At 38.1% G+C, this 22,048-nt stretch overlaps 2 protein-coding genes across 2 annotated transcripts in view; one reads left to right on the plus strand and one right to left on the minus strand.

Moving 5' to 3' along the window:
• The window catches only part of kcnh4b (potassium voltage-gated channel, subfamily H (eag-related), member 4b), a 52,924-nt gene extending 44,631 nt beyond the window's left edge, over positions 1-8,293 (plus strand). Inside the window, exons 11-17 of the mRNA XM_079397313.1 lie at positions 294-508; positions 1,003-1,412; positions 2,325-2,431; positions 2,509-2,585; positions 2,802-3,063; positions 3,185-4,228; positions 6,836-8,293. Coding sequence (XP_079253439.1) covers positions 294-508; positions 1,003-1,412; positions 2,325-2,431; positions 2,509-2,585; positions 2,802-3,063; positions 3,185-3,888 — 1,775 coding nt within the window. The 3' untranslated portion in view covers positions 3,889-4,228; positions 6,836-8,293. The remainder of the gene's footprint in view (positions 1-293; positions 509-1,002; positions 1,413-2,324; positions 2,432-2,508; positions 2,586-2,801; positions 3,064-3,184; positions 4,229-6,835) is intronic.
• A 2,016-nt stretch (positions 8,294-10,309) lies between these two features.
• On the minus strand, positions 10,310-21,566 carry LOC306857396 (GH3 domain-containing protein-like). Its single transcript, XM_079397319.1, has 11 exons — positions 21,490-21,566; positions 20,296-20,503; positions 19,423-19,619; positions 18,917-19,111; positions 16,372-16,491; positions 15,614-15,911; positions 15,119-15,308; positions 12,321-12,392; positions 11,743-11,876; positions 11,369-11,457; positions 10,310-11,283 (listed from the first exon to the last, which is right to left on the minus strand). Exons 1-11 carry the CDS (start codon positions 21,556-21,558, stop codon positions 11,062-11,064), a joined length of 1,794 nt encoding a protein of 597 aa, XP_079253445.1. The 5' UTR covers positions 21,559-21,566; the 3' UTR covers positions 10,310-11,061.
• Between the last annotated feature and the right edge of the window lie 482 nt (positions 21,567-22,048).

Genomic DNA, 22,048 nt, shown 5'->3' on the forward strand with positions numbered 1-22,048 from the left:
CTTTTGACTTTTGTCTAGTTAAACTAAAATCACGTTTACAATAACACACTTAGGAGCAATTGTGGCAGACACTTTAAAAGCACAAGCATGAAATTTATGTTAATTATTTTTTATTTCTAAAAATGCGTGTTGTTTAAACTGTACAATTGTGTTAAATATACTTCTAGTAGTGGGATTACTGGTCTATGTGGTCTACAGTATTATACACTGGCAAACAGAATTAAATATTAGATTGATATGAAAATTAATTATATTAGAGTAATTGATTTTATTCAGTGTTGATGTAATTACAGGAAAAGGAGATCTGATTGGCTCAGACCCGCCAGGCCAGAATCATGTGATCAAGACGAATGCAGATGTGAAAGCACTGACATATTGTGACCTGCAGTACATCAGCATGAAAGGTTTAAGTGATGTTCTGGAACTATATCCTGAGTATGCCAGCATCTTCACCACTGACATCCACCGAAACCTCACATACAATCTGAGAGAGGGCAGTGAGACTGAGGTAAGGCTACAGCAATCGCTCTCAACACACATACTTACTTATATAGTAAACTAAACAATTCATTATCACTATCAAAGCTCTCACATTAAAATTAGCTGGTTCACTTCCCTATTCAATCCTGTTTAGAAATAATGGTAAAGAAATTTGGCTTGCTGTGCTTGTATGAGGGGTTTGGGCCCGAGACTCGGCTCAGGCCCCGGGCTACCACCACACTCTCCTCGAACTACAGATAAAAAAATATTCAGATAAGGTAAATTAGGAAATATAGATAAAATATAAGAAGAGCTGTCTGCAACCTAACCACAAGCTCTATTTTTTAAAATGATGGTAACCAGAGAACTTCTTTCATTTGAACTATGGGAGTTACTTTACTAAAGCTGCCATCTTGGGCGTTTCAACTTTTCTCATTCATTGTAATGAAAGAGTGGTCTGTCTCTGCTATATACTGTACAGTCTCTGACCCATCCCCTCGTGTCATTTCTTTCTCCTTGCAGCAGAACTACCCAGACTCCAGCGCATCAACTGAGAATAAGCGTCCATCCATTGTAGAAAAGGCTGATGATCCAGACAAGTACTTCCACGTCCCACCTGTTTCCAATACATGCCGAAACCTTCTTCTGCCCAATCTAGGCAGCCCAGTACGACGTACATCATTAGGGAATCTTTTAGGGGAGGAGTTACTGCAATTCAACACCCTGCGACATTGTCGTTCACCTGTCAGGGGTTGGACTCCAAACCCCTCCCCCAAACATCAGACCAAAGTACAGAAACAAACCCTCCCACCCACATCTACACCCAAATCCACCCATAGGACACAGGCAGATTCTGGAGGTACAGGACACAAACCTGCCAAACTGCTCATACCCACTCTCAACTGCTTTGGACCACCAGATCTTAGTCCAAGGTAACAGACATTCTTAAGAAACTAAATAAATATATTATTAATACATCATGTTAAAGACCACATTAAATAGCTTGATTTAACACATTCTCTTTCCTGTGTTAAAGTATTTCCAATTGAAAAGGATGGAACATTTTGACATTTAAGCCACAGATTAACAAAACCATGATTTGCTACTTGGAAGGGTGGTCTCAAGGCCATGACACACCAATTTTACATCAAAGAACAAGCGTCTATGAAAGCCAATGGTGTTGTTGACTTGCATCGTCTGCATCTGGATCAAAAAAGGTTCACTTGTCTTGAACACAATGCAAATAATGCACATTCCTCACCTGAGTGAGAGAAAATAACTGTTTATACCAGCTGATGGCAGTAGTCCATATTTGTCACTCAAAACTAGGACTGCGGATATACAAACCATAAACAGAGCAGCACTTGCTTACTATTTTAAATATGAATCATGTTGAGCAGTTGGGCTTCATATTCTTTATTTCATATGGCCATGTCATTTGAAAATATTTATGTAAGCTCAGGTAAAATTAGAATAGCCTTCACTGTGTGCCCTGTTGACTTTGCTCGCTTTCATCATTTTCGCTTTTCTTCTCGTGCACTGATTTGCTAAGCTGTCAACAGTCAATCAGAGGGATTGAATTCAACATGCTCAATTGTCCAAAAAGCCTCTGACAGGATCCAACTAGTGCAGACGGTGTGGAACACACCGCAATATCTGAGCTTGACCGTCAGCTTGGTGTGTCACAGCCTTTAAACCTACTTATTGTTAAGATCAGAGATGCCTACCCCTATATAAAGTATGAGACAATATGAATTAATGTTGAGTACTTTAAAAGAGGATTTTTTGTGTGATTGATATTTGTGAATAACAGACTCTGTATCTGACTTTATGGCTTTTTATAGAGTTGTAGATGGAATTGAGGACAACGGACATGTGTTTCATTTTAATGTGGAGGACACCACTGCCAAAACTTGTACAGTGACATCACTGGGTAGTGAGACACTGAACGGTAATGATATTTTATTCTTAGTATCTAAGTCACTTACTGTATAGATCAGTTGGGTCATTGCATCTGTTTTAATGCAGGGTCTGGTCAGGTGAATGCATCACTACTTCAGGAGACAAAAGAAGTGAGAGAGACCATTGCTCAACTTAACAAGACGGTACAGACATATTCTCATTCTAAACACAGAGACATTAAATGCTTCTAAAATGTTCCTACTTACTGTACAAGCTCAGCAATCGTAATGACATGAGGTGCACTCAAGTGAAAAAATGAAGAACGCAAATTAAATTTGCAACTTGATAGTTTATTTGTATTTTATGATTCTCATGTTTATATATACTTAAATGCAACATTTTAATACAACTCATTCCAGATGGGCAACCTGAAACAGGAAGTGTCAATTCTAACTAAGGATCTGCATCACATAATGCACCTCCTGCAAGCACAAATAGCTGTTCGTCATTACACAGCACCTTTGTCCTCCTGTCCCTATGGAGTCCACGTGATGTCCAGTTCTTCTGTCACTATGTCTCCGGCCTACATCTTGGGTTCCAGCAATCACATGCAGCACAAAAACCATGTTGTCCCTGAGGGTCTCCTGGGGTCCACATCTTGGAGTCACGGCAGACCTGGTGGTATGGCTGCAAACTCCTTGTAGCTTTTGTTTTTTCATTGATGAAACCATCTGTATTTCTGTACACAAGTTGGCAGAGACCTCATCATCATTTGATTAAAATATTTCTCTGGTTTGTGCAGGTGGATCTGGTTTCGCTCAGCACTCTGAGAAACAGGGACACTTTCACCAGCATGAGCCTAATCAACACTCTCCTGTCACAGCAAATGAGCCCTGTTCCCATGACTGGAGTTCCTTCTACACCTCAGTTCCCTCCAATATCAGCCACCATCACTTCTCTTCTGGCTCCACTCTCCTTAGCATCAGCACAGGAACCCAGGGGCCAACACCTGGAGAGAGCACCCGAGCAGAGGGCTTATCACTAGGCATTTGTGCTGGAGATGGAGCCCATGCCAGTATCAGCCAGTCACACCCTGTTTTGCATACATTGTTTCCTCAAAAATTGGACAGTTCGTCTTTTCCTTGCAAGGTCACGCCAAGCTCTTATTCACACCTACACCTTTCCACTGAATCAGCGTTTCCCTATACCACTCCAGCCGTGGATGAAGAGCACAGGACTCCAGAGGTGACCCTAAATCTGAATGCGGTACCCTCCACTTTCCTACAAGAGAATTCTCCACCCTCTCCAAAGGAATTGGGCATAGTTCACTCTTCTCTTGAGGAGTCACCTGAAGTAGAGCACACCAGTCAGGAGTGCCTACTGGGAAATCAAAGGCTTGGCCAAGATAGTGAGACATCAGAGAGCAGGTCTAGCGGGTCCAGTGTAGGACTTTGTAGCCAATCCGAGAGCTCAGAGACCACATGGTGCCTGGATCTGATGGACTGACAATGAGGAAAGACTATAATCAAGACATCTGCAACCAAAATTTTCATTTGAATTTTATCACCATTTTTCTTTCATTATGAATTTCATAAGTTTATGAGTATGAAGGGAAAAAGCTGCTCAGCAGTTAATCATCTGGACCATCACCGAATCCATTTTCCATCAGTAGGATGTCTTTGTTGGTGGCAGAGCCAGTGCCTGATCTGGAATCTTTTCATGTTCCACCACAGAAAATGGCAGTAATGGTGTGGAAGAACTGGCACCACACCAACTTCTAAAACCTGCGAGTCTTAAACAAGAAATCACAAAATGTTAGAGGCCGGGGCCTGGATCTGCTTACCAAGTAAGTTTTTTTAAAACTAGAATATCTATCACACATACACAAACACAGACACAGACAACACTAAATAGTTCCCATTTTTATCAGGAAAGCTATTATCACTTTGTATATATTTACTGTACTTTTCTGGCCACATACACCATATTTTCTGTGCACAACCAACTGCTTTCCTTATTTTTGTTAAAGGATTGATTCACTCAAAAATGGAAATGGTTTCATTTACTCACCCTCTTGTTTTTATGAACCCATAAGACTTTTGTTCATCTGTATAACAAAGTTGAAGATATTTGTAATATTCTCTCATCATTGTCTCATTATTTGTGTCAATTCATTAAAAGTTCAAGCAATCACAATTTTCAAGCTTCAGAAAAGTTCAAAAAGACACAGATTTAACCACTCCATTCAGCTGCGTGTGTGTATATATATATATATATATATATATACACACACACACATTATATATTGTGTGTGTATAAATATATATATATATATATACACACACACACACAACTCTGGAAAAAAATTGAGAGCACTCAAATTTTTTCTTAAATCAGCATCTCCACATGTATGGCAGCCATTCCTTTCCAGTGCTTGCTGAATTCCAACACAAGCACACCTCATTCTTAATGAAGTACTGATTAGGTGATCACCTCAACCAAATCTTATTTAAATGAGGAAAAGTATAAAAACCACTACTGTGGTAATCACTGTTCTCTTACAATAGGACCAGCTGGATGGCAAAAACCTGATGGTAGTAGTACCTCAAAAGTAATTGGAACCTAATAATAACTGTTGACCATGCCAAAAGAGTTGAAAGAGTTTTTAGTGAGGAAAAGAAGGGTTCAATTCTGGCTTTACGGGATACAGTGAGCGTCAGGTTGTTTCCATCCTTAAAATTTCAAAGACAGTGGTTCATAAGAACAAGGTCAATCTGCTGACATAGGGGACAACAAAGCTACAGACCGGCAGAGGGTGAAAACGACTCTCCACTGACCAGGATGACCGCCAACTCATTCGAATGTCACTAAACAACTGTAGGATGACATCAAGTGACCTACAAAAAGAATGGAAACCGGCAGCTGGGGTGAACTGCATGGCGAGACGGTTTGAAACAGGCTCCTAGGGCAGGGCTGAAGTCGTACAAAGCTAGAAAAAGCCCTTCATCAATGAGAAGCAAAGAAGAGCCCAGCTCAGGTTTGCAAAAGACCACAAAGATTGGCCATCTCTGACAAGTCCAGTTTTCAGCTTTGCCCAACACCTGGTTATCTAATGCTAAGGAGACCTGGAGAGGCCTACAAGCCACCCACTGTGAAATTTGGTGGAGGATCGGTGATGATATGGGGGTGCTTCAGCAAGGCTGGAATCAGGAACATTTGTCTTTGTGAGGGATGCATGAATCAAGCCATGTTCAAGATTGAAGAAAACTTGCATCCTTCTGCTCTGGTTTTTCCAGCAGGACAATGCTCCATTCTACACATCCAGACTTACAGACCAGAACCCCGCTGAAAACCTCTGGAATGTGATCAAGAAGAAGATGGTCACAAGCCATCAACAAATCGAGCTGCTTGAATTTTTGCGCCATGAGTGGCATAAAGTCACCCAACTGAAATGTGAAAGACTGGTGGAGAGCATGCCAAGATGCATGAAAGTGGTGACTGAAAATCAGGGTTATTCCACCAAATATTTATTTCTGAACTTCCCAAGTTAAAAACATTAGTATTGTGTTGTTTACCAATAAATATGAACTTGTTTTCTTCTCATTATCGAGGTCTGCAAATTTTGTTTTGTTGTTTTGACCAGTTATCATTTTCTTTAATTAAATGCTCTAAATGACAATATGTTTATTTGGAATTTGGGAGAAATGTTGTCAGTAGTTTTTAGAATAAAACAAAGATGTTCATTACTCAAACACATACGCACAAATAGTAAAACCAGAGAAACTTATAATTTTGCAGTGGTCTCTTTAATTTTTCCAGAGCTAGAAAACAAACGTAGTAAACAGAAGCTCAAATGTGGGTCCAATTCAACAACCTTTTTGGTAACACTTTACAATAAAGTTCCATTAGTTGACCTCAGTTATTACATTAACAATGAGCAAAACATTTTTTTTTTATCTTTGTTAACATCAGTTAATAAAAATACAATTCTTTATTAGTCCATGTTAGCTCAAGTCCATTAAATATAATTAACAGGTATAATCCTGCTCAGTCCTCACTGAAGGACACTAAAAACGGTTTTATCCACCTTATTTTGCAACACGGAAGTAAGCCGTTTTCTTTGCAAAAGAATTCCAGTTCATTAGCTAGTTCATTTTACAAGTAAAATAACTGGAAGCGAATAAAAGGAAGTCTTGCACATTTATGTTGCAAATGTCCACAGCTGCTCTTACATTCAAAATAAAGCAGATAAAGAAATGTTTCTTTCATAATTGTCTGCTGGAAGTTATTTCTGATAAATGTTTTTCCAATAAGAAGTTCTAATTTCAGTTATATGGACCAGCATCTTTCGTTGCAATACTATATGCTGCATATAAAAACGTAAGCTCATTATCCATTAGATGATCAATTGGCAAAAATGCTAACTAATTTTGAAACTGCTTTATCTTTTCAGAAACTTGGTTCCTGGTATTCCATCTTGTTCTCAAAAACTGTAAATCTATGCAAAGCTACATATGATTTATGTCATCAAATGGATCTTCACTAAAAAAGGAGAAGAAAAATGGTGACTATATTGTCTGTGTTCATTAATACAGTAAACATGTTAATTGTCTACTGTGGACATCAGTTGTAGAATTCACAGAATTCTATTTCAAAAATCTCTTTCATTGAATTTTTTAGTTTTCTGTATGTCTATATGTGCCTGACTTGCATGGTGGATTATTATTTTTCCTACTGAAAATGTACTCTGAAATGTTGAATGAATATTTTAAACTACTGCAGATATGTAAGACACAGCATCTACAGTACTTTATCATTTCACTTTACCTATCAGAGCTTGACTGTTTACTCAAATGGGACATATCAAAGAAAAGCAGGCTAATGCACTTATGGAAGAAAATTTTTACTGCAGAGTTAAAATATTTATTGTATTATATCCAAAATGTACTACAGTTGACCGTTTTTGCAGCAGACTTTTCTGACATACCTCTATAAACTATTCCCATGATAGACTGCCCTCATTTTTATATTTCTTATTTTAATTGTTTTCAATTAGATGAACTTATTATAATGTATTATTTGATGACCGTGTAGTACTGGAAGAAATGTTACCATAAAATTAAAAGCCCAGAATGTATCCATAAAAAGATTATTATGTTACTTTGAGAACAGATAAAATGACAGCCACTTTAATACATATATGCACAGTTGACAGAATACTGCATGACTAATTAACAAAGCTTATTGAATTGCATTTCAAATATACTGAGTACTGCTGTCATTGCTGAATCTGGGAATGTTGCATGTTGCATTAAAAGCTGCTGCCAGAATTCCAGTAGTATTCTATTGCACTAAGTAACTGAATTTAATACTTGGATTAATGAGACTCGGGGTTTATTTTCATTTGCACAATGATAAGGAGCTAATTTAATTTAATTCTACATTATATGCAACAGGCCTGCACACATATGAATTAATATAGACTTTCTTGTGGACACTTGTATGTGGTTATAGTGAATGTAATGGATAGTTTTAATAAATGTTCACAAATGAACTTGAGTGGTCATAAAAGTAGCATTGCAGTAGCAGTCTGGACAAACATGATTACACACTTATGTATTGTTTTATACTTTTAAAAACTATGATACTGAATACAGAAGATTTTAATTGTTTTGTAGAGGGCTGTTTATGCTTTTATTGATTATCAATCAAAACTCTTTGCCATACTTTTTAATTGCACTCATTTACAATAACCTTGAATCTTATATAAAATGGTATACAAAATGATTTTCCCCCTCATTTTACCACTTTTTGCATGGTAACTATTATTCCAATTGTAAATTTGCTTTGTTTATAAGTATGCAATTATATTTAATTATGAGGGTTTCAATAAAACAATTTTCCCCTCAGTGTGTTCTTTGTATCTTTGTATCAACTTCATTACATGTAAGTTGTCTTGGGCAAGGTCACAATTAATTTTTATAATCACCGTATTTAATATATCTGTGTTGTCCTTTATATAATATATAATTATTAATTCAATATTAATTCAAGATGCTATAGACTGTTGTTAACAATACAAAATTTTGCAACATCAACAAAGCTGTATCTGACATGGCATTTGTTAACACACATTTTTGGTGCATTAAACAGTCTATTCACACAACTGCATAATGCTATGAAATTTAAGCTTAGGCATGTTGATGCAGTTGCTGTTTCCCCAAAATTATCTTCTTTCAGCACTACGGAAGTTCTAAGCGGCCATGCATTACATAATTTTTCTGTCTTGTTTTCTCGTGATCACGACTTCTGGACATAACGAAAGTTGTTTTGTCGTTATCACGACTTAATTTTCTCGTGATCTCGACATAACGAAAGTTGTTTTGTCGTTATCACGACTTAATTTTCTCTTTGTATTCGGCATGAGAAAATGCTATATGCAGTAATGCTAATAATGCAGCATCATGGATGATCGTATTCGCTTTTACTTTGATCAGGGACTCACTCAAACTGAAATAGTGTGTCTGTCAGTGATTGACGACTTACACATAAGTGTTCGACACTTGAGAAGGAGGCTGTCGGGTCTGCAACTTTATCGTCGAAGACAATATAGCGACCCTGATTTTAGCTACAATTACGTCGTGAGAAAACGGTTTTTACGTTGAGATCAACAACTTTCATTATGTCGAGATCACAAGAAAATTAAGTCGTGATAACGACAAAAATTTTCTCCTGATCTCGACATAACGAAAGTTGTTTTGTCATTATCATGACTTAATTTTCTCGTGATCTCGACATAACGAAAGTTGTTAAGTCGTGATAACGTCAAAACAACTCATGTCGTGATCACAAGAAAACAATACAGAAAAATTATAATAATGCATGGCCGCTTAGAACTTCCGTAGGCTACTTGTATCTCTAAACTCAAGGGTACATTTATTTTAAAAGGGATGACGGAAGTACCTGTACTTCAGTCCAACATCCCATCTGACGAGATGGGCTATCCTTCTCTGTGATTCCACAGTAAAGCAAAGGACAATCCAATGCTGTTCCTGACTCGCTCTCACATAGAATACATATAGAAGCTCAAGCTCAGAATGCTATCTCCCAGTTACAAGGTGATAATAGAAATTTACCCATCAGTTGGGAGGAAACCGGAAAAGTAGAAATGGCAATTGGACCTATTAAAAACCTTATGCTAATGTTGTAGATTGGCCAGATACATGATGTTTGGAAATACTGTAAATTGTGCCTAATCTGTCAGAAATACATGCCATAGATCTCCAAAGATATTTAAATTACAACCTATGTCGGTGGAGGAGCCTGGCCATATGTTAGATATTGACCTTATCGGCCCATTCCCAAAAATGCCTAAGGTTGAATCAATGCCGCTTTGTCATTGTGAATTATTTCAGCAAGTGCGTTGAGCGGTTCCCTATGCAGCTCACCAGAACACAACTAATTGCCAGCAGCCTCACCAAGGAGGTCTTTACTCATTGGAAAACTCTGGCATATCTTCAGCAGAACACTGCAGTTCACATCAGAAATTGCCAAGTCTGCCATTTCTTATTTTGAAGAACAAGTATATAATGTACCTTCATTTCTGTTTTATATAATAGTTGTATTACTGGCTTACCTGCTTAGAAGTTTGCCTTGTCTGATAGGATGTCACATTATTTTGAATAGGACTAAGGTGTTTAAAACAGGTGGAAGGTCATCACCACCCTCATTTACTGTAGTTGACAGGTTTTGTCTGTGCTGAGACCAGCTCATTTGAGTCCAAGCCCAGGCTGAGACCAGAAGATTGGAACTGAACCAGATTAACTGGTTAAATTTATAGACTTCAGTTTTGGTTTGTTTCTCACACAAAGTAATATGGCACTAATGCAGCTTGAACTATTAAAAGTAAATCTTTTGTATTCCAGATACGTTTCATGCTGCATTTTTAATTCAAAAGTAAGAAATGAATGCAATATTTCCATACATATGTAATGTGATCTCCCAGTATCCCAATGTGCGGTTTCAAGTCATGTCCAAAAGGAAAAAAAATCAATATAATATTGGATATCAGTCAAATTTGGTGAAATGCATGAACATTGAAAGTTACTCAGGGTTTTGGAAGTGAAAATTGAGGTTAGCGGCTTACTCAACAGTAATTTACCATGAATAAATTACTACCTACTTTTTTGGAATATCCCAATGATAGAAACCTGGTGTGCTAAATAAGAGACACATCCAAAATATGCAGTATTAGGATCCTCCAGGGCTGCGTTTCCCAAAAGCATCGTAAGCTTACGCACATCGTACAGCATTGAAACCAATGGAGCTACGATCAACTTAACCTTACAGTGCTTTTGGGAAATGCAGCCCAGGACCAGGTTCAAGAACCATCTCTCTAGCAGCACAAAGCAGATCTATAAACAATTTTCCAAACAATCCTTGTGACTTTCATTGGTTGGACAAACAAATAGAACCCACCCTAAACTCATGGTATTGGTTGAGACAATGTTTCTGTGGTTAGCTGCTCAAACGGAAAAATGCTTAGAAAATAAGATGGAGCCACATTGTATCACTTTTCAAAAGAACCAGCTACCATCTCTGCACAAAAAAAAACTACAATAGCAGAAAATATTTTAACATGGCAAAAAATGACACTTCCTTCATCTTTAGTTGAAATGCTCATGTAAAAGCCCTCTGCAGTAGAAAGTCTGCAAACTCTCTCCTGCGTATCACACGCTGCATTTTGAAGGTGTTGGACGAAGTACTGGAGAAGGCCATCAAGCGATCTTTCAGTTCTTGGAAAGTTCCGTCACGAACGAGCTGAACTCTCATTGGTCCGATGCTGCCCTTCATCCTGAAGGATCGGTAGATATCAGAGTCCTCCTGTAGGCAGTGATCTAACTGTTGGATTTAAAAAGCAATCTGGGATATAATGAGCAGTTAAAGAGAAGGGTCTCTTCAAAGTTCTTAAATGAACATTACAGACCTTGTATCTTTGTTCTTCTGAAAGGTTCCTCACACCCTTTAGCTCAACAAACACAAGATAATGTGGCTGAGCTATTCCAGATGCACTGCCTACAACAAACACAAACAACAAATTAAATGCAACAAGTAATGCATTTATTTGCCTTTCAGTATTACATAAAAGATCAACCTTAGCAAAGTTCAATTTGCGTTCCAGATTCAATACATCTTACATTATACTGATGTTTACACAGACAGACAGTCGTAATTCTATCACACTAGTCACACATATAATGACAGCTGAAAATTTTACAAACTGCTATAAAGAGTTTAAATTGTAATGACCCTGGAACATTCCTTTAAAATACAGTGGACTTCATAAAAAACAAACATTACCTAAAACGCCGCTCTCAACGCAGCTGTAGTCTATTAGCTTGGCTCCTGGCCACTGTGTCACTGCCCTCTTAAGAGCCCCCAAAAACAGTGATTCAGACACTTTCTCACCACGCACGCTCAACATCTGCCCGCGCCTGAACACACACACGTCAAACAAACCATTGCAGAGAAATGATGATTGATTAGTGCTTCTCAAAATCACAGACAAGGTACCATCTTCAGTCAACTTTTCTGAATTAGGAAAAAATAAATCTGTATGTATAAATTTGTAAGAAAGCGTAATGACTGTAGAAGCATTCATGATATATACTGCTGCAAGGGCAAACAGAATAATGTTGCTCCAGTGATTAGTCAGAATATAACACCAGCAAACACCAAGTTCATGCATTCCCTGGGTAATCCAAGCCATGATCTTAGCATTGCTAATGCCACACTAATTGGGTTACAAGAATGAAGCATCTTCATATCCCTATTCACATTCCAAATTTCTTTACAATTTCTTGTTATACTTGTAATTATATCTCACACATGAAGATATATTAAATTTAAAAGATCTAATAAAGCATAAAAATGTGTACCTATACTGAAACTCCACTTTTGGACACTGGTTATGAAACCCAACTACTTTCACAACATCTCCAATGCGATACCTGAAAAACACAAAATACAGACTTTAGAGAATGTCCACTACATTAGTTTACCAATTTGCTCAATATTTTACTTTCTCTCAATTTTTTTCCTTTTTTAAATATCCAATACACTAATTCATGGCATCATCTGTGTCCTTAAAGGACAGTGCTCAAAAACAGCATTACAGCACAGCCTGATCACTGGCAAAATAACTTAATGAATTATGACGTGACATGTGGCCAAGTATGGTGACCCATACTCGGAATTTGTGCTCTGCATTTAACCCATCCAAAGTGCACACACACAGCAGTGAACACACACACACCGTGAACACACACCCGGAGCAGTGGGCAGCCATTTATGCTGCGGCGCCCGGGGAGCAGTTGGGGGTTCGGTGCCTTGCTCAAGGGCACCTCATTCGTGGTATTGAGGGTGGAGAGAGCGCTGTACATTCACTCCCCCCACCTACAATTCCTCGAACTCGCAACCTTTGGATTACGAGTCAGACTCTCTAACCATTAGGCCACGACGTCCTATTTGACTAATATGACTAATGAAATGCATTGTTAATGTTAATAACATTATAATTCTGCTTGAGACATTGCATTTAAGCCCAAACAGTAAGTCACAGTTAAGCCCAAAGTATACTTTCCTGTTTTATGTGTAAGCTATGTATACAGTGTGCGTGGTGTAACTATCATCAAAAGCATATTATGCGTGTGTAACATTCATGTTCAGCTATATTTTAAAGACATTTTCTCTCACATGTGCCTTTCATTTCTTTCTCAGTGAAAAAAATGTCCATAACTTCACTTCTGCAAAAATTTTAACATTGAATGAACATACTATGCCATTTAATTAGTTTATGCCATTAATAGTAAACGAGTAGGCCTAACTTTAGTTAAGACTATTGAGATCTTCAGACAGATGGTAAAATAAAGGGGCTGACTGGGACAAAATTTCAGAAATCTCACACTCATCCAGGCCATCTTATACACCCACAACAAATTCTAAAACACGAAACCCTATTTTCTTTTGTATGGCCGTCACATAAAAAGGTTAAAATCCTTAGGGTGGGGACATGCAACATAATTAAAAGTTCTCTCCTGAACTGCACCTTGACTTCAATTTTCCTTTTCATTTATTTTGCCCTGATACATCTCTCACTTGACTTTAATACTCAAGATTTAACTAAATTTTACAAAATTTAACAAAGCTTTCTAAATTGCCTAAATTTCTAAATTAGTAACATAATTCATGTTTTCTTATCTTACATTACATTACATTATCTTTATAGAAAAATCCTAACAACGAGTCATATTTTTCCCTTACAAAAATTAAACATGATTTTATTACAGTAAAAGTACAGTAACCATGTTTTTTAGGCAAATTGATTACCATCTGAATTTAGTTTTACTACCAATTCCATGGTTAAACTATGGTTAGTGCAGCAAAACTATGGTTAACTTGTGGTTACCATGGTTTAACAATAGTAACCATTGTCTTTGGATTTATAGTAAAACCATGGTTCATTTTCATAAGGATTGTGTTGTTTTCTGCCCTAACTCCCTCTAAACCTATTATAAAACGGTATGATTATTTGTCTGCTAAATTACTATTGTAACTTTACAATAGACAATAATGATGCACTTTAGTGTACAGTATTTTGAGTGATGAGTAATGGGCTGCTACTGCTTAAATAAGTAAACAAAGACAAAACTACAATATCCTATTTACAGATGAAACTGACCTGCACTTGAAATCCTGAACAGTAGTTTTGCTTTTCTGCGCCACCTGGGCACTTACACTCCATTTTCAAATCTCTCGCATTGATTACTCTGATCGAAACCGTTTGGAGGAGACATGGAGCGCACACAAGCCGAAGCTTAGCATTGCTAGTCACAACTATCCGATTCACGATTTATTAGGGATTTACTATTGTATGGCGAATTCAATAATATAATAAAAAAAATGTGCGTGCTTTCTCCTGAACGTAAACAATGCTGATGACATTGATTATGTTCTAGGGAAAGCACGCACATGCATCGTGATAATCTCCAAAATGGTGGAAGATGGTAACTCGGGAAGAAGAATTGCTGAATAAATTGTTATTTGTGTTTTCTTTGCGCACAAAAAGTATTCTCGCAGCTTGGAAGAAAAATGGTAGTTGAGCCACTGATGTCACATGGATTGTTTTATCGATGTCCTTCCTATGTGTCTGGGAACATTTCAGTTGTGTTGCTGTCTATGCAGGGTCCGAGAGCTCTCAGATTTCATCAAAAATATCTTCGTGTTCAGAAGATGAACAAAGGTCTTACAGGATTGGAACGACATGAGGGCGAGTAATTAATGACAGAATGTTCATTCTTGGGTGAACTAACCCTTTAACATATTTGATCTTATTGGAATACATTTACTATGCTGCTGCTGTGGCAGAGCAAGTACAGAGACATGCTATTGTCAATACGTCCACAGGCATGCTGCTGTGAACATGTAAGACATGCTGCTGCTGCTGCACATGTAAAATACATGAAATTACCAGAAGCAGATCTAGGTGGAGCTGGGGAAGGTGAAGGGTTTCTGAAGTATGCAGCAAACCGCTACAGCACACTTTGGCCAGGTATTTGAATGTTAAGCAGCAAGCTCATTGGCTGATGATGATGTGATTCTATTAGACTGAGTTAGGACCAGAGTTTCATGACAGAAATTTGTATTAAACGTGAAGAAGCAGGATCCTATACCTGACCTGAATAATCCTGAAGCATTGGTGACCAGCAGCTCATAGTTATGTCCTTCCTGAAGCTGCCCCATCAGGAGAGTTTTGGGCCGCTCTGAATCCAGATCCTCCTCTGGTATAAACTCACAGAACATGGAGCGAGGACAAAGGAGATATTGTCTGCTCTCCTGCTCTGGCCACAGGTTCACACCTATCAGGCCTGAAACATGAATTACAGACCATTATATACTACTAATGCATGCATGTGAACTGGACTTTATGCAGGTATACGGCAGGTATTTGAAAACATTAGAAAGATTTTAATTATGTCAAACTTTTGACCAGTAGTATACCTTCAGTAATTCAAGGGACTACACTGCGAATAACATTTTTAAGCATTCTGTAATCTGAAACATATCCCTTCCAATCCTGCTCATGGAAAAAATACTGTAACACAAAGACCTATCATGGCTTATTACTATCCAGTTCAGAAATGTACACGCATGCATCCACATACAAACACACCTTCAGTGGCAGCGTAGAAAGGGGAGTAGAACGGGACACCTTTACAGTAGTGCTGCCGTAACATCTCCCCATAAATCTGGTTGGAGCCTGAGTCAACTGTCAGAACCAGGTGTAACTGGGGCCATATTCTGTGTGCGATCCCCTCAAAGCCTTCTTCAAACTGGTCTGTGAGCTCAGCGGCTCTCTCTGGATCTGGCTTCATCAGTTTCTCTAGGGCACGGCGCACATCAGCCTTCAGGTTCAATCCAGAGTTGATCATACCCACCTCCACATCCACCACAAGATCTTTCCAATGTTCCTAAATGCAGACAGACAGATTGCTACTTGGGATCTTTCTGCTCTATTCAGTGTCAGTTATAGAACATCTGATCAGACAAATCTGGAAGTGGGACAACAATCTCAAGTGAAATGCAGCTTCTTTCCAAATCTGTTGCACTCCATACACCTGTATTTATTCATTTTTTGAACATGTAAACTGGGGCCCAACAATCTGAGACAATTTTTTTTTTTTTTAGCAAAAGTTTTGATGACTTAAAATAAATCATACATTATGCCTTAAGCAAATGATTCATTCCTGTTCACCTGATAGCATTATACAGAGCTAAATAAACAATGATACAAAATAAATGTTAATAATAACTGTGATGCACTACTGTGTGATCAAATCGCAATGGTGATTATATAATTTGCAATCAATAATGTAATATATAAGCAATTTCATTAGTGGTCTCCGACTTTTGGACCTCACTGTACAGTACCTGAAGGGCACTGAAGGCATAAAAGACGGTAGAGCTGAAGTTAGATTCCAGCATGCCAAGATAGCGGTCCTTCAGCCCAAACAGCAGATGGAGATATAAGGCGTCTCTCTCATTCAGCACCTACAGGCAAAACCAACAGTGTCTTTTAGATTCTATAAATTAGTGTTCTGATTAGATCAGGCTCTTTTATCCAAGATGACTTCCAGTGCATTCACAGCAGAGTTGTGGACTTGAGTTGCATGACTTGTACTTGACTTGGATTGAAGTAACAGCAAAATCAATCATAACAATCAGACATTATCAAAAAGACTTGAGACTCAACTTGGAAAGACTAAAATCTTTTTACATTACAGTTCGTTCTGAGCAAAAACTGTATTTTTCATTCTGTTTCCAATGTTCAAAGATCTTCTGTCCAACAGGTTACAGATAAAAAGGAAATAAAAGCTCTTAAAATAACATTATACAGGTGCTGGTCATAAAATTTGAATATCATGAAAAAGTTGATTTATTTCAGCAATACCATTCAAAAAGTCAAACTTGTATATTAGAGTCATTCATTACACACAGACGGATATATTTCAAATGTTCATTTCCTTTAATTTTCACGATTATAACTGACAACTAATGAAAGTCCCAAATTCAGTATCTCAGAAAATTAGAATATTGTGAAAATGTTCAATATTGAAGACCCCTGGTGCCACACTCTAATCAGCTAATTAACTCAAAACACCTGCAAAAGCCTTTAAATGGTCTCTCAGTCTAGTTCTGTAGGCTACACAATCATGGGGAAGACTGCTGACTTGACAGTTGTCCAAAAGACGACCATTGACACCTTGCACAAGGAGGGCAAGACACAAAAGGTCATTGCTAAAGAGGCTGGCTGTTCACAGAGCTCTGTGTCCAAGCATATTAATAGAGGGGCAAAGGGAAGGACAAGATGTGGTAGAAAAAAAAGAGTACAAGCAATAGGGATAACCGCACCCTGGAGAGGATTGTGAAACAAAACCCATTCAAAAATGTGGGGGAGATTCACAAATAGTGGACTGCAGCTGGAGTCAATGCTTCAAGAACCACCACGCACAGACGTATGCAAGACATGGGTTTCAGCTGTCGCATTCCTTGTGTCAAGCCACTCTTGAACAAGAGACAGCGTCAGAAGCGTCTTGACTGGACTGCTGCTGAGTGGTCCAAAGTTATGTTCTCTGATGAAAGTAAATTTTGCATTTCCTTTGGAAATCAAGGTCCCAGAGTCTGGAGGAAGAGAGGAGAGGCACATAATCCACGTTGCTTGAGGTCCAGTGTAAAGTTTCCACAGTCATTGATGGTTTGGGATGCCATGTCATCCGCTGGTGTTGGTCCACTGTGTTTTCTGAGGTCCAAGGTCAACGCAGCCGTCTACCAGGAAGTTTTAGAGCACTTCATGCTTCCTGCTGCTGACCAACTTTATGGAGATGCAGATTTCATTTTCCAACAGGACTTGGCACCTGCACACACTGCCAAAGCTACCAGTACCTGGTTTAAGGACCATGGTATCCCTGTTCTTGATTGGCCAGCAAACTCGCCTGACCTTAACCCCATAGAAAACCTATGGGGTATTATGAAGAGGAAGATGCAATACGCCAGACCCAACAATTCAGAAGAGCTGAAGGCCACTATCAGAGCAACATGGGCTCTCATAACACCTGAGCAGTGCCACAGACTGATCGACTCCATGCCACGCCGCATTGCTGCAGTAATCCAGGCCAAAGGAGTCCCAACTAAATATTGAGTGCTGTACATGCTCATACTTTTCATGTTCATACTTTTCAGTTGGCCAACATTTCTAAAAATCATTTTTTTGCATTGGTCTTAATTGATATTCTAATTTTCTGAGATACTGAATTTGGGACTTTCATTAGTTGTCAGTTATAATCATCAAAATTAAAGGAAATAAACATTTGAAATATATCAGTCTGTGTGTAATGAATGAATCTAATATACAAGTTTCACTTTTTGAATGGTATTACTGAAATAAATCAACTTTTTCATGATATTCTAATTTTATGACCAGCACCTGTATCAGTCAATACTAAATTGAGACAATTGAAACAGACCCCCTCATGCAGGAATGGTAACTTCTGTGTTGGAGGTACACTGTCATGTAGAGTTTAGCTCCAATTCTATTCACACATTCCAGAAAAATCTAACCAAAGCCTTGAGGGTTGCATGAAAGTTACAGGCAGGTGTGCTTGATTAGAGATGGACATTATGGCGGCCTGTAATGGCTGTGGAGTACTATGTTATATTAAAATACCCTTTAATAAAACCTTGTTTGATTCCAAATATAAGAAGAGCGGTAACAACACTGTTTTCAACTAAAACAGAAAAAGTTTTATGCATTTTGAAAATTAATTTACACAAAAACAGCATTCTTGGGGCTTATTTGGCACATTTGTTGTAATGTGCTTTGACACTTGCTAGAGGAGCTGAGCTGAGTGTTTCCCCTCAGCATTTGCTAATATTATTACTAAATATCATGTTAAATTCATATTCATCTCCCACCTACCTGATAGACGGGTGCTGGCGTGGTGTACAGATGCAGCATGTGTTTAGACGAGGCAGGAGTTGAGGAGTTGGGGCCAATAGGAATACCTGCCTCACTCTGACGAAACATAGGCGAGTAAAAGATCTTCAGGGTTTTCTGGAGACAGTCAGTGGCTGGAAAGGCTTGCCTCATGGCATCTAGACAAACTGTCACCCCCTGCACAGAAATAATAGATCACATTGATCACAAAATGTGGTAAATTAGCTTGATATTCAACTAGTTGGTTTGTATTGGCCTATTACTTTTAAACATGCATTATGGAATCTGATTTTGTACTTTCTCCATATCTTTCCCCAGCCTTCTGTGCAACAAATCATATAGAATAATGCATTTGGCCAACAGAGAGACAGGGGGAGTGCTTGAGAAATTTGTTTGAAAAGTGCCATTACTTGTGCCATTTAGTGTTTGGTGCCACTAATAATGCAGACATAACTTTGTACTTGTAACAATGTTGTATGTGTTGTGACCTGTAGGAAGAATTCGGTGTTGGTGTCTTTGGTGCTCAAAAGCATACGGCTGGATCCAGATGTTCCTGATGTCATAGCCAGAATAAGAGGCTTTTCCGATATTAAAACATTCTGCTCTCCTTTAGCCACACGCTCCACAAACTTTTCATAATGGTCATAATCCGTTATCGGATGGCGCTGTTGAAATGTTTCTGTGTCTGAAATGATACAATGACAACTCTCATACATTTCATTACAAGATGGTGGCACATCTCACTGGTTATTTCCATTTCATAGAAGCAAATCAATAAAATTAAATGCACCGTACACAACACTAAATTTTCTGTATGCTACCGTCAAACATATTATTCTATTAGATTCTATTAAATTAAAAGTTTAACTATATCCTACATATCAGTGGCATGCTGTCAGACCCTTCAAACTTCAGAGAAAGGGTGAAAAAGACTGGAATTGTCAAAAGATTAAAAAGTTATGAAACTTTATTTTGCACTTTCATCAAAAACCTTATGCATTTATTAAAGGCATAAATTATTAGCTTTATTTAAATTCGTTTTTTAATAAAAAAATGTAAATTTAATAAAGTTATCACATTTCATTTTTGCTTTGTCTTTATTGGATATGGAGTATAGACTGATATTTCAAAAATAAATAAATAAAAAGGCCTAAGGCCTTTCAGTAAAACAATAAAAGTGTAAAACGAACAAAATGTGAAAAGTCCATCCATTTTCCAAACTGCTTGTCCTGGATGCAGGGTTGAGCAAACACTGGAGCAAGTGTCAAAGCAACCCCGAAACACTCTGGACAGATAGCCAGTTCATTGCAGAGCAATTTTTAAATAGAATATACTATATTATATTATTATTAACCAATCACCTTTAAATGATGTGAACTCGTACTGTTTGCCGTAAACTGTGTCGGAGTGTTTCTGTAGACGCTTGAGCAGAGTCTCCTCTTGAACGCGATGAATGTCCCGTGTGTCTGCCTCTAGTCTGTTTCTCTGGCGATTCCCCAGCCAGCACACCGCTTTCACGGCCACATACTGAGCCAAAAGACTCGATATGGAGCGATCCTTGACCTTTATCTTCCATAGAAGAGCCATACAGACACAGGAGCAAAAGTGAGCCCGGAGGAGCCGTTACATAAAAACACAACAGCATTGACAGAAGCTGACCGGAAGAGGGCGCCAATAACATTTAACAACAAAATAAAGAAAAAGCATATAAAACTATGTAAATAAACTATATGATTTTATAATTAAAATTTAGTCAATGTATATTGGCATTTACACAATTTAGACGTATTCAAAACCGGACGTATTCAAAATGAATGTCTATAAAACATGATTATAATGTTACTTTTTGATAATGACAAACTAATGAAATGATGACTATATTTTGGAATCAGAGAAATTGTTGCACATACTCACCACATGTAATGGTCACGGCCAATAACGCAATAAAACATGATAAAATTATCCACAAATAACGCTGATATGTCTGCATCATTGTGATGGACTGGTCATGATTGAAAACTGAAAGCAAACACTGAAAACAACTACTACTTCTTTTGTGCAACTGTAGGCGCAGGCGCGCCACCTATTGTTCGTGTTCTGTTGATATACTGTAGCCCACACTGCACACCTGCTGCTTCATTTTCTTCACCATAATGCCATAATTTACTCTTTCCAGCCCAGAAAGTCAAGACTTTTCTCACTGGTGTACTCACGGCTTAATGGTGAACTCATTAAAACGTATAGGCCTAGAAACAGAAGCCTCTCTCATGCCATGAAGCCAACATGTTTTTACAGTCTATGGTTAAGAGTGGACATAACCAAACCAATCAGGCTTTATTCATTGTGTTGCTGAACACCTAAAGTAATGGGCATTCATTGTTAATTAGATAAGAGTACGTACTGCTGAAGTAAATTATAGACAAAAATAAAAACATTCAATGCAAAGATCAATAAGATTAAATTGGTGCAGCTTGATAAACTGTCCATTTGCCTGTACAGGACTTGAGATGCCCCAAAATAGTCAGCACAGAGGGGGATGAAAGCACTGTTGCTACCTGGAATTGGTACCGTTTGATGGATGAGGTAACTGGGGGCAGACCATCTGTAATTCCACCTGTCCTCATTTCCTCATTCTCCCAGGATCTTTGGTGACTCGTCAGACACATGAGAGAAGTGATCTGCATAAGGTCACCCCAAAAAGGTGAAGGATGGAGGCCAATGTCAATTATCTGAGGTCCTCAGAGAGGGATGAAAGGCTGGAGACAGATGATGGAAAGGGAGGGCAGAAAACAGACAGACAACACAGAGAGAGAGAGAGAAAACAGAAGACATGGAGAGACAGGGAGATGGCTGCATATGAGAACCACTTTCTCCTGTGATTAGGCAACAGTAGATAAAAAAAAATAGATCAAATTAACGTTTAATAAAGATTTTGAATAAATAAACTTCGTGTTCTATATAATAGATAGCAAAGTAACTGCTATGTACAGATCATTTCTGTGTAAGTGTATGTGCCTTCTTACTAGATTTTAAAGTGCAGATGGTCTTGCCAGTGCTGTGAATAAATTTAGCTGACATTGTTTCTCTCTTCTGCCCCACATACAGCATTGTTTG

The sequence above is a fragment of the Barbus barbus genome, assembly GCF_936440315.1.
Source record: "Barbus barbus genome assembly, chromosome: 38".
Taxonomy (NCBI): Eukaryota; Metazoa; Chordata; class Actinopteri; order Cypriniformes; family Cyprinidae; genus Barbus; species Barbus barbus.

Bases quoted from the DNA above. Each gene is read 5' to 3' on its own strand.
- LOC306857396 (XM_079397319.1), bottom strand. From the start codon at position 21,558: ATGAGGACAGGTGGAATTACAGATGGTCTGCCCCCAGTTACCTCATCC. The intron at 19,620-20,295 runs GTGATTGGTTAA...GTATCATTTCAG, and splicing joins CGAGTTCACATCATTTAAAG to ACACAGAAACATTTCAACAG. The intron at 11,458-11,742 runs GTAATGTTTGTT...TGTTTGTTGTAG, and splicing joins CGTTGAGAGCGGCGTTTTAG to GCAGTGCATCTGGAATAGCT.